General features: G+C 42.0%; 1 protein-coding gene across 1 annotated transcript in view; it reads left to right on the forward strand.

Annotated features, from left to right (window-relative positions):
• LOC138653735 (olfactory receptor 2A1/2A42-like) overlaps window positions 1–8,519 on the forward strand; it is a 45,669-nt gene extending 37,150 nt beyond the window's left edge. Inside the window, exons 3-4 of the mRNA XM_069743347.1 lie at window positions 2,196–3,121; window positions 8,270–8,519. Of these exons, the coding sequence (XP_069599448.1) occupies window positions 2,196–3,121; window positions 8,270–8,519 (1,176 nt within the window). The remainder of the gene's footprint in view (window positions 1–2,195; window positions 3,122–8,269) is intronic.
• The last annotated feature ends 5,060 nt before the right edge of the window (window positions 8,520–13,579 follow it).

The raw sequence follows: 13,579 nt of genomic DNA on the forward strand, positions 1-13,579 counted from the left end.
GGTCCTTCAGCTTCACCCTGTGACTGCTAACAGGGTGCAGCGTATTTATTGCATCTTTGTGAAGCAGCAGAGTTCGCTTCTATTCACACTGGGTGAAGTCTAACCCACGTGTGAGCAAGCGTCCATCCGCAATTACTCAGCAGCAGGTGTCATCTCTGCACGGTGGACCCCGGACTGCGAACGCACCTCATATTCTATAATATTATTATTTGGTGCATTCCGCCAGTCTTAACACCATGTCTATTGATGAGTGTCATACCTATTGGTGAGTGCCATAACTATTGGTGAGTGCCGTTTCTATTGATGAGTGCTGTACCTACTGGTGAGTGCCATACCTATTGGTGAGTGACGTACCTATTGATGAGTGCTGTACCTATTGGTGAGTGACGTGCCTATTGGTGAGTGCCGTGCCTATTATTGATCCACACTTTGTCTACAAGTGGTTTAGTGGCCACTCCCGAGTTCTGCATCTCAGCTGCTATTCAAGTGAATTCACAATAGATTTTTGAATTGAAGAATAAAAGTAGAAAACATATCTATTCACTAAAATTCTTACAAACATTTTACAACTGTCCATTTAATCCATTTAACTCTCTAAAACAATTTTTCATTTTACTTTGTAGTCTGTACAATTTTTAAACTAATTTCTCTCTAGATATTGCCCTAAACAATTGGGGCTCATGAGACAACATAACAAATCTCCTAAGACATATCTTACCTGGTGCCTCACCGTACATATACAATATAAAAATCTCCAGGACACCGGGCTCCGCTATGGCTCACATTCATGCATCCGATGACCATTCATAATGACTTTGACGTTGTTTCCTTTGAGACATTTCTTCAATAAAGGTAAAGATTCCAAAACAGTAATTCAGACTTTCCAAAATGAATATCAAAAATGATGTAAGTATCATTATTAATGCTCTATATGATGATACACAATCAATTCTGATTCAGATTCTTCTCACATTGTGTGATATGCACGGTAAATATTCAAGATACAAGTGCTATCATTAAGTGTCTTATTAAAATTTCAACTTCTAAGCTGATCCTTGCTTTCTAGGACCCAACAGCTCCTGCTTCCTCCAAGCTCCTTCTGATAACATGATGGGGAAGAGCAGTAAGTAGTGTTGAGCATTCCCATACCGCAAGTATCGGGTATCGGCCGATATTTGCGGTATCGGAATTCCGATACCGAGTTCCGATATTTTTGTGATATCGGGAATCGGTATCGGGATTAAGATTCATGTGTAAAATGAAGAATAAAAATAAAAAATATTGATTTACTTACCCTCGGACGCGCCCTGGTTGTCACCGCTGCAACCGCCATGCTTCCCTTCCTAAGAATGAGCGCGTTAAGGACCTTCGTTGATGTCGCGGCGTCATCGAAAGTCATTAACGCGCTCATTCTTAGGAAGGGAAGCATGGCGGTTGCAGCGGTGACAACCAGAGCACGTCCGAGGGTAAGTATATCAATATTTTTTATTTTTATTCTTTATTTTACACATGAATATGGATCCCAGGGCCTGAAGGAGAGTTTCCTCTCCTTCAGACCCTGGGAACCATTATGGATACCTTCCGATATTTGTGTCCCATTGACTTGTATTGGTATCGGATATCGGTATCGGCGATATCCAATATTTTTCGGATATCAGCCGATACCATCCGATACCGATACTTTCAAATATCGGACGGTATCGCTCAACACTAGCAATAAGTGATGTTAACACTTCCTAATGTGTACATGTTCATTTATCTCTATGAACACAGTGACCAGGGGCGCAGAGTTGGTATTGAACCATCTCTGCCTTCTCCATGGGAAGTCCAGCAATGTTTGACAGCTTGCTCCCCACTTCAATAGCTCCATTATTTCATGCAGATGCTTTCTCTACAGTCACATTTTAGAACATCATTGCAGAGCACCCTGACATCTATGGTCTAAGGGTGTACGGGAAGTAGTTTATGTTCTTACAGTGTTATACATTTTTCTTGATCATTTCTGCATATACAATAAATGATGTTATTTCCTGGTTTAACTAATTTTTAATAAAGGAAATTACTAAGAGGTTCGTTTTATATCAAATGCATCAAATATTATTATTATTATAAAACATTACGTATTCTGGAAGCCTACTGCAATATATTTACCTGCCTCATATATATAACATACTGACCATTTGTTCTACATACAGGAGAACAATCTGACTGCCGTCACTGAGTTTTTCATTTTAGGATTTCAAGTCAGCCAATGTTTGAGAATTGTTCTATTTTGTCTTTTTCACATGATTTACTGTGGGACAATATTTGGAAATGTCTTGATCATCATCTTGGTGTCCACCAGCAAGATCCTCCACACTCCAATGTATTTCTTCATCTCACAGCTGTCCGTCAGTGACATCTTGGTCATCACCGATATTGTCCCCAACATGCTCCATATAATTCTGAATAATGGGGCGACCATTACTTTTATTGATTGCATCACTCAGTTTTATTTTCTTTGCGTCTCTGAAGCATTTGAATGTCTTCTCCTCGCTGTGATGTCTTATGACCGGTATGTGGCCATCTGTATTCCTCTCCGTTACACATCTATCATGACCAGTGCACATTGTGTGACATTGTCTATTACTTGTTGGTTGCTTGAATTTTCAATTTTTTTAATTTACATCATACAAACTGCAAAATTGAATTTTTGTGGTCCAAACATCATGGATTATCTATATTGTGACATTGTCCCCTTACTAGAACTTTCCTGTTCTTACACCTATAATTTTCACCTGGGGATTTATGTAATCGGTATTCCTAATCTTCTTATTCCTACAACAATTATTATATTATCTTATACCTACATAGTTTTAGCAATCTTAAGGATCTCATCCAGTACCGGAAGACAGAAAGCCTTCTCCACCTGTAGCTCCCACCTCATTGTGGTCTCCATATTCTACTGGACCATGTTCATTGTTTATGTCATTCCTACAAGAAGAGAAACAGTCACCATGAATAAAATCTTATCTTTGCTATTTACTGTCTTTACCCCTTTGGTCAACCCCATTATATACAGTCTGAGGAATAACGACATCAGAAAAGCCATACAAGGAACCTTCAATAAGCGTATTGTCTGGTAACTCTATGTGCCCACAGTGCATTTTTTACGTGTTTTTGCTGCATTTTTTCTGCACGGAAATGGGCCAAAAACGCTCTGGAATCCTTATGCAAGCTTATTCAATGACAATCCTGAATTGTTGTGCACACCATTGGTAAATGTCGGGGCATATTTGCAGTGCATTTTGTCTATTCTTTTTGCATTTCCACATCCATTGACATCAGTTGAGTCGGTCAAATTTGCTGAGTTTTTGCTTTACATTTTACCGGCTTCCTATGGTGTTTGGTCATCTGTGTGACAGCGTGGGAAAAACTGGCTCGGGGGTTCTTATCTTAGGTTATGCTACCGCCGGCAAGACCGTCAGTCAGTGCGCTGCTGGGGTCATGCTGTCAGATGTCAGCGTGATCCCGAAGCTGTGACTCCTACTAAGATTGCAAATAGCAGGTATGGTTATTTTGAACCTGTCTCTGTTTTCTTATCTCTTTGTTTTCCTTTCTGTCGTTCTATTTCCAACTGTTTCTTCTTGGATTTCTTATAATTCAGACATTGTCTTTACAGCTTTGTGATTCACTTGACAATAAGAAACCCCTTTCTCTATTACATTTTTTCAAAAGATATTGTCCTGTTTTTGTGTTTGCATATGGCCGTATACATTAGTTATCTAACTTGGTATCTTTTGCTTTATTGAGATAACCTTGATAAAGGCCAAATAATGGCTGAAACGTTGGGTTCTGTTATCTTCTATATACAGGTCCTTCTCAAAAAATTAGCATATAGTGTAAAATTTCATTATTTACCATAATGTAATACATAGTAACATAGTAACATAGTAACATAGTTAGTAAGGCCGAAAAAAGACATTTGTCCATCCAGTTCAGCCTATATTCCATCATAATAAATCCCCAGATCTACGTCCTTCTACAGAACCTAATAATTGTATGATACAATATTGTTCTGCTCCAGGAAGACATCCAGGCCTCTCTTGAACCCCTCGACTGAGTTCACCATCACCACCTCCTCAGGCAAGCAATTCCAGATTCTCACTGCCCTAACAGTAAAGAATCCTCTTCTATGTTGGTGGAAAAACCTTCTCTCCTCCAGACGCAAAGAATGCCCCCTTGTGCCCGTCACCTTCCTTGGTATAAACAGATCCTCAGCGAGATATTTGTATTGTCCCCTTATATACTTATACATGGTTATTAGATCGCCCCTCAGTCGTCTTTTTTCTAGACTAAATAATCCTAATTTCGCTAATCTATCTGGGTATTGGAGTTCTCCCATCCCCTTTATTAATTTTGTTGCCCTCCTTTGTACTCTCTCTAGTTCCATTATATCCTTCCTGAGCACCGGTGCCCAAAACTGGACACAGTACTCCATGTGCGGTCTAACTAGGGATTTGTACAGAGGCAGTATAATGCTCTCATCATGTGTATCCAGACCTCTTTTAATGCACCCCATGATCCTGTTTGCCTTGGCAGCTGCTGCCTGGCACTGGCTGCTCCAGGTAAGTTTATCATTAACTAGGATTCCCAAGTCCTTCTCCCTGTCAGATTTACCCAGTGGTTTCCCATTCAGTGTGTAATGGTGATATTGATTCCTTCTTCCCATGTGTATAACCTTACATTTATCATTGTTAAACCTCATCTGCCACCTTTCAGCCCAAGTTTCCAACGTATCCAGATCCATCTGTGGCAGAATACTATCTTCTCTTGTATTAACTGCTTTACATAGTTTTGTATCATCTGCAAATATCGATATTTTACTGTGTAAACCTTCTACCAGATCATTAATGAATATGTTGAAGAGAACAGGTCCCAATACTGACCCCTGCGGTACCCCACTGGTCACAGCGACCCAGTTAGAGACTATACCATTTATAACCACCCTCTGCTTTCTATCACTAAGCCAGTTACTAACCCATTTACACACATTTTCCCCCAGACCAAGCATTCTCATTTTGTGTACCAACCTCTTGTGCGGCACGGTATCAAACGCTTTGGAAAAATCGAGATATACCACGTCCAATGACTCACCGTGGTCCAGCCTATAGCTTACCTCTTCATAAAAACTGATTAGATTGGTTTGACAGGAGCGATTTCTCATAAACCCATGCTGATATGGAGTTACACAGTTATTCTCATTGAGATAATCCAGAATAACATCCCTCAGAAACCCTTCAAATATTTTACCAACAATAGAGGTTAGACTTACTGGCCTATAATTTCCAGGTTCACTTTTAGAGCCCTTTTTGAATATTGGCACCACATTTGCTATGCGCCAGTCCTGCGGAACAGATCCTGTCGCTATAGAGTCCCTAAAAATAAGAAATAATGGTTTATCTATTACATTACTTAGTTCCCTTAGTACTCGTGGGTGTATGCCATCCGGACCCGGAGATTTATCTATTTTAATCTTATTTAGCCGATTTCGAAAGTTTAATGATTACAATTAAACTTTCATATATTATAGATTCATTATCCACCAACTGAAATTTGTCAGGTCTTTTATTGTTTTAATACTGATGATTTTGGCATACAACTCCTGATAACCCAAAAAACCTGTCTCAATAAATTAGCATATTTCACCCATCCAATCAAATAAAAGTGTTTTTTAATAACAAACAAAAAAACCATCAAATAATAATGTTCAGTTATGCACTCAATACTTGGTCGGGAATCCTTTGGCAGAAATGACTGCTTCAATGCGGCGTGGCATGGAGGCAATCAGCCTGTGACACTGCTGAGATGTTATGGAGGCCCAGGATGCTTCAATAGCGGCCTTAAGCTCATCCAGAGTGTTGGGTCTTGCGTCTCTCAACTTTCTCTTCACAATATCCCACAGATTCTCTATGGGGTTCAGGTCAGGAGAGTTGGCAGGCCAATTGAGCACAGTAATACCATGGTCAGTAAACCATTTACCAGTGGTTTTGGCACTGTGAGCAGGTGCCAGGTCGTGCTGAAAAATGAAATCTTCATCTCCATAAAGCATTTCACCCGATGGAAGCATGAAGTGCTCCAAAATCTCCTGATAGCTAGCTGCATTGACCCTGCCCTTGATGAAACACAGTGGACCAACACCAGCAGCTGACATGGCACCCCACACCATCACTGACTGTGGGTACTTGACACTGGACTTCAGGCATTTTGGCATTTCCTTCTCCCCAGTCTTCCTCCAGACTCTGGCACCTTGATTTCCGAATGACATGCAAAATTTGCTTTCATCAGAAAAAAGTACTTGGGACCACTTAGCAACAGTCCAGTGCTGCTTCTCTGTAGCCCAGGTCAGGCGCCTCTGCCGCTGTTTATGGTTCAAAAGTGGCTTTACCTGGGGAATGCGGCACCTGTAGCCCATTTCCTGCACACGCCTGTGCACGGTGGCTCTGGATGTTTCCACACCAGACTCAGTCCACTGCTTCCTCAGGTTCCCCAAGGTCTGGAATCGGTCCTTCTCCACAATCTTCCTCAGGGTCCGGTCTCCTCTTCTCGTTGTACAGCGTTTTCTGCCACATTGTTTCCTTCCAACAGACTTACCATTGAGGTGCCTTGATACAGCACTCTGGGAACAGCCTATTTGTTGAGAAATTTCTTTCTGGGTCTTACCCTCTTGCTTGACGGTGTCAATGATGGCCTTCTTGACATCTGTCAGGTCGCTAGTCTTACCCATGATGGGGGTTTTGAGTAATGAACCAGGCAGGGAGTTTATAAAAGCCTCAGGTATCTTTTGCATGTGTTTAGAGTTAATTAGTTGATTCAGAAGATTAGGGTAATAGGTCGTTTAGAGAACCTTTTCTTGATATGCTAATTTATTGAGACAGGTTTTTTGGGTTATCAGGAGTTGTATGCCAAAATCATCAGTATTAAAACAATAAAAGACCTGACAAATTTCAGTTGGTGGATAATGAATCTATAATATATGAAAGTTTAATTGTAATCATTACATTATGGTAAATAATGAAATTTAACACTATATGCTAATTTTTTGAGAAGGACCTGTATGTGTTTATATCAAATAAATACAAACTTTTGCAAGCTATCCATTCTGTGCCACAAATTTATCTCTTAGCTTAATTGACACCTTTCCTGACAGCGTTAGCACAGAAGATTGATGATCCCCTTGTTCACTACATATAATTTAATCTTTTGGGGGATTTAGCTTCAGAGACACAATGTCTTTCAACACTTTGTCTTATAATCAATCTGAAACTGACGCTTTTATTGCCCAAGTGAATATACCGGGCCAGTTTTTACATACCCCGGCTAGGGTTGAGCGAAACGGGTCGGCCATTTTCAGAAGTCGCCGACTTTTGGCAAAGTCGGGTTTCATGAAACCCGACCCGACCCCTGTGTGGGGTCGGCCATGAGGTCGGCGATCTTCTGAATCTGGAATCGGAATTCCGATACTGATTCCCGATATGTTTAAGATATCGGGAATTGGTATCGGAATTCAGATTTAAGTGTAAAATAAAGAATAAAAATAAAAAATATTGCTATACTCACCCTCGGACGCGCCCTGGTTGTAACCGGGAGCCTTCCTTCCTAAGAATCAGCGCTTGAAGGACCTTTCGATGACGTCACGGCTTCTGATTGGTCGCGTGACGCCCATGTGACCGCTCACGTGACCAATCAGAAGCCGTGACGTCATCGAAAGGTCCTTCAAGCGCTGATTCTTAGGAAGGAAGGCTGCGGGTTACAACCAGGGCGCGTCCGAGGGTGAGTATAGCAATATTTTTTATTTTTATTCTTTATTTTACACAATAATATGGATCTCAGAGCCTGAAGGAGTGTTTCCTCTCCTTCAGACCCTGGGAACCATTAGAAACCCAATGCACTGCATTGGGTTTCGTGTTTCGGCCGACCCCGACTTTTCTATAGGATCGGTCGATTTCACTCGACCCGACTTTTGAAAAAGTCGGGTTTCGTGAAATCCGACCCGATCCCATAAAAATAAAAGTCGCTCAACCCTAACCCCGGCGGACTAAGTTCGGTACAGAAGACGTCCCAAAGAAAATTACAGCATTTCAACTGCATTATGCCATGCTTGCTGAATAAACAAAATCTAACAATCTTTCACTGTGCAAATTGTCTGTTCTTCAAAGGGGTCTCTCTTCTGTCCAACTTCGTCTTTTAACAAATTTACACTCAATCAAGAAATACATCATTTTTTTAGGTCTCTCCAACTCAAGGTTCACTTCTCTGAAGATTATCATAATAAACCATCTAAGCGTATCAACGATCAAGGTTCTTCTGATAACATGGGTAGAAGTGATACCATATCTCTTACTGATTTACTTACTCTTCAAAAATTACAACTAAACAAACCCATCAATTACAACCCACCAAATTCTTACCAACCAGTTGGGACCTACATGTCCGAAGTACAGAGAATCATCAAACGGAAACTACAGCAGATACATTGAGGACAATTAAGAATTTCCAACAACTTTTCCATTATGATACTGATGTTAGGGTTGGTGGATTGCACTAAAATAAAAATAAATAATAAAGTGCAATCACAACCCGGGATCCACTGTGCAGAGATGTATGACTGCTGCTTGTGAACAATGGCGGGACCAAACAGCAAGCGATCAACTTAAATGTATTGTGTTAAATGCTGCGCAGTGTGAACGGGACTCAGAGTACCCAGCTCCGTTACGGCACAGAGTGATACTGAAAAAAGTAAGCAAAGTACTAAACCCTGTTAAAAGTCACAGGGAACTATCACGTGGGTTTAGCCTGTTTTGCAAGTAGATTGTTCCAACCGCACATGGGTAATAAAGCAGATACTGAGTCAAGGAAGTGAACACCTGGAACTCTAGGTGCAGGACCCTGTTGCTTTCCCTGAGTAGAATTGCCTGAGGGTTGGACTTGCTCTGTTACTCAACTGTGCTAACTGCACACAAGAAGGAGACAGATGCTAAGCCAAGGAAATTTACACAGTCCTAGCCCTACCTGCCTACATAGGTGCTCTCAGATACTAAAATGACACACTCAAACGTGCCGACAGAGTGGTAGCATATCCACTCGATTACACCACACATAAGTGATACCAGCGCGCTTGCGTGCGCCGATGGAAACTTTTTGTACATTAGGCTCCACCCCAAACACTCATACCCAGTCAGCCGAGAAGTCGTCCGTGGGCGAATCCGGAGCTGCCACCTCACCAGAGCAGCAAATGTCCAACCACCAATGAGCAGATTCCACATCACGGACATGCTCAGTCGGATGATCTCTGGACAAAGACTCCCAAGCGTCAGACTGCACCAGCTGGTTACTAGGGTTGAGTGACTTTTAGTTTTTCAGGGTCGAGTCGGGTTTCACGAAACCCGACTTTCTCAAAAGTCGGGTTGAGTGAAATCGGCCGATCCTATTGAAAAGTTGGGGTTGGGGATCGGCCAAAACTCGAAACCCAATGTAAGTCTATGGGCTTTTTTTTTTACATTTCCTTCAGGGCGATATAGCAGAAAAGCCGGTAATTCAATTACCGGCTTTTCATTTCTCCTGCCAAAACCCGACATGATATGAGACATGGTTTACATACAGTAAACCATGTCATGGCCCCCTTTTTTTGCATATTCCACACTACTAATGTTAGTAGTGTGTATATGCAAAATTTCGGCGCTATAGCTCTTAAATTTAAGGGTTAAATCGCGGAAAAAATTGGCTCTCGCGCAACTTTCTCCACCAGAGTAGTAAAGCCAGTGACTGAGGGCAGATATTAATAGCCTGGAGAGGGTCCACAGTTTTTGCCCCCCCCTGGCTAAAAACATCTGCCCCAGCCACCCCAGAAAAGACCTCTTATACGAGGTCCTACGTTTGACCTACCTCACTGAGAATAAACGTCTCCATCTGAATGGGTACATGTAAAAACCTCTTCTTGGACTCAAATTCTCTCTCTATGTGGAGGGGTATTGGACCTACTATAATTAAAACACCTGAAGCTAGGAGGCGGGGAGTGCACGATCAGAAGGCTAGAGAATACATTTCAAAAAACCTGATCTGCACATCCAAACATAGACTGAGTGTGAACAGGTGCTGAACCCAGAGTCGCCAACTCGTATATAGTTAAATAAATAGGGCAGCACACTGCAGCGCCAAAACATGCAAACTTGAAAAAACGAAATTTGAACTGCATTACTGCACTAGAAATATGAAAAATGAGAGCTTTTAGCGCACAAAAATAGCCAATTTTATGTGTACCTCGTAGCCACGTTAAGGCATCTCTCTTATACGAGGTCCTACGTTTGACCTACCTCACTGAGAATAAACGTCTCCATCTGAATGGGTACATGTAAAAACCTCTTCTTGGACTCAAATTCTCTCTCTATGTGGAGGGGTATTGGACCTACTATAATTAAAACACCTGAAGCTAGGAGGCGGGGAGTGCACGATCAGAAGGCTAGAGAATACATTTCAAAAAACCTGATCTGCACATCCAAACATAGACTGAGTGTGAACAGGTGCTGAACCCAGAGTCACCAACTCGTATATAGTTAAATAAATAGGGCAGCACACGTTTATTCTCAGTGAGGTAGGTCAAACGTAGGACCTCGTATAAGAGAGATGCCTTAACGTGGCTACGAGGTACACATAAAATTGGCCATTTTTGTGCGCTAAAAGCTCTCATTTTTCATATTTCTAGTGCAGTAATGCAGTTCAAATTTCGTTTTTTCAAGTTTGCATGTTTTGGCGCTGCAGTGTGCTGCCCTATTTATTTAACTATATACGAGTTGGCGACTCTGGGTTCAGCACCTGTTCACACTCAGTCTATGTTTGGATGTGCAGGTCAGGTTTTTGAAATGTATTCTTTAGCCTTCTGATCGTGCACTCCCCGCCTCCTAGCCACAGGTGTTTTAATTATAGTAGGTCCAATACCCCTCCACAGAAAGAGAGAATTTGAGTCCAAGAAGAGGTTTTTACATGTACCCATTCAGATGGAGACTTTATTCTCAGTGAGGTAGGTCAAGCGTAGGACCTCGTATAAGAGAGATGCCGTAAAGTGGCTACGAGGTACACATAAATATGGCCATTTTTATGCGCTAAAAGCTCTCATTTTTCATATTTCTAGTGCAGTAATGCAGTTCAAATTTCGTGTTTTCAAGTTTGCATGTTTTGGCGCTGCAGTGTGCTGCCCTATTTATTTAACTATATACGAGTTGGCGACTCTGGGTTCAGCACCTGTTCACACTCAGTCTATGTTTGGATGTGCAGATCAGGTTTCTTGAAATGTATTCTCTAGCCTTCTGATCGTGCACTCCCCGCCTCCTAGCTTCAGGTGTTTTAATTATAGTAGGTCCAATACCCCTCCACATAGAGAGAGAATTTGAGTCCAAGAAGAGGTTTTTACATGTACCCATTCAGATGGAGACGTTTATTCTCAGTGAGGTAGGTCAAACGTAGGACCTCGTATAAGAGAGATGCCTTAACGTGGCTATGAGGTACACATAAAATTGGCCATTTTTGTGCGCTAAAAGCTCTCATTTTTCATATTTCTAGTGCAGTAATGCAGTTCAAATTTCGTTTTTTCAAGTTTGCATGTTTTGGCGCTGCAGTGTGCTGCCCTATTTATTTAACTATATACGAGTTGGCGACTCTGGGTTCAGCACCTGTTCACACTCAGTCTATGTTTGGATGTGCAGATCAGGTTTTTTGAAATGTATTCTCTAGCCTTCTGATCGTGCACTCCCCGCCTCCTAGCTTCAGGTGTTTTAATTATAGTAGGTCCAATACCCCTCCACATAGAGAGAGAATTTGAGTCCAAGAAGAGGTTTTTACATGTACCCATTCAGATGGAGACGTTTATTCTCAGTGAGGTAGGTCAAACGTAGGACCTCGTATAAGAGAGATGCCTTAACGTGGCTACGAGGTACACATAAAATTGGCCATTTTTGTGCGCTAAAAGCTCTCATTTTTCATATTTCTAGTGCAGTAATGCAGTTCAAATTTCGTTTTTTCAAGTTTGCATGTTTTGGCGCTGCAGTGTGCTGCCCTATTTATTTAACTATATACGAGTTGGCGACTCTGGGTTCAGCACCTGTTCACACTCAGTCTATGTTTGGATGTGCAGATCAGGTTTTTTTGAAATGTATTCTGGCACTGGGCCACTCTCTTCCCATTCCCGTGTAGCGGTGGGTTATGGGGTAATGAAGGGTTAATGCCACCTTGCTATTGTAAGGTGACATTAAGCCAGATTAATAATGGAGAGGCGTCAATTCTGACACCTATCCATTATTAATCCAATTGTATGAAAGAGTTAAAAAAAACCACACACACAATATTAAAAAGTATATGAAAGAAATAAACACACAGTTTGTTGTAATATTTTATTGTACGCTCAATCCACTGCCTGAAGACCCTCGCTCTGTAACAAATAAAAAATAATAAACCAACAATATACATACCTTCCGTAGATCTGTAACGTCCCACGTTGTAAATCCATCTGAAGGGGTTAAAATATTTTACAGCCACGAGCTCTGCTAATGCAGCTGTGCTCGTGGCTGTAAACCCCAGCGAATGAAGGTAATATAGGTCAATGACCTGTAGTTACCTTCATTCGCGGTGATGCGCCCCATGCTGAATGTCCTTGGAGCGTGGGAAAAGTTCCCAGGCTCGAGGTCATGTGAGGACATCCAGCAGGGGGGCGCATCACCGCGTATGAAGGTAACTATAGGTCAATGACCTACATTACCTTCATTCGCTGGGGTTTACAGCCACAAGCACAGCTGCATTAGCAGAGCTCGTGTGTTGTGAATTCTGTGGCAGAGCTCCCTCCTGTGGTCACAGGTGGTACTTCGGCTGGTTCTCTCTGCGTGCTTCCGTTGGTGGAGGAAAGTGGTACTGCGGCTTCTGAGTTTCCTTCCTCAGGTGATGTGGTGAAGTCGTTAGGTGCTGCTCTATTTAACTCCACCTAGTGCTTTGATCCTGGCCTCCAGTCAATGTTCTAGTATTGGACCTGTTTCCTCCTGGATCGTTCCTGTGGCCTGCTGCTCTGCATAGCTAAGTTACACTTTGCTATTTGTTTGCTGTTTTTTTCTGTCCAGCTTGTCAATTTGTTTTTTTCTGCTTGCTGGAAGCTCTGGGACGCAGAGGGTGTACCTCCGTGCCGTTAGTTCGGTACGGAGGGTCTTTTTGCCCCCTTTGCGTGGTTTTTTGTAGGGTTTTGTGTTTACCGCAAAGTTACCTTTCCTATCCTCGCTCTGTTCAGAAAGTTGGGCCTCACTTTGCTAAATCTATTTCATCTCTACGTTTGTCTTTTCATCTTAACTCACAGTCATTATATGTGGGGGCTGCCTTTTCCTTTGGGGTATTTCTCTGAGGCAAGGTAGGCTTTTTTTCTATCTTCAGGCTAGCTAGTTTCTCAGGCTGTGCCGAGTTGCATAGGGAGCATTAGGCGCAATCCACGGCTACCTTTAGTGTGGTTGGAGAGGATTAGGGATTGCGGTCAACAGAGTTCCCACGTCTCAGAGCTCGTTCTTGTTTT

The sequence above is a fragment of the Ranitomeya imitator genome, unplaced genomic scaffold (genome assembly GCF_032444005.1).
Source record: "Ranitomeya imitator isolate aRanImi1 unplaced genomic scaffold, aRanImi1.pri SCAFFOLD_355, whole genome shotgun sequence".
NCBI classification, from domain to species: Eukaryota; Metazoa; Chordata; class Amphibia; order Anura; family Dendrobatidae; genus Ranitomeya; species Ranitomeya imitator.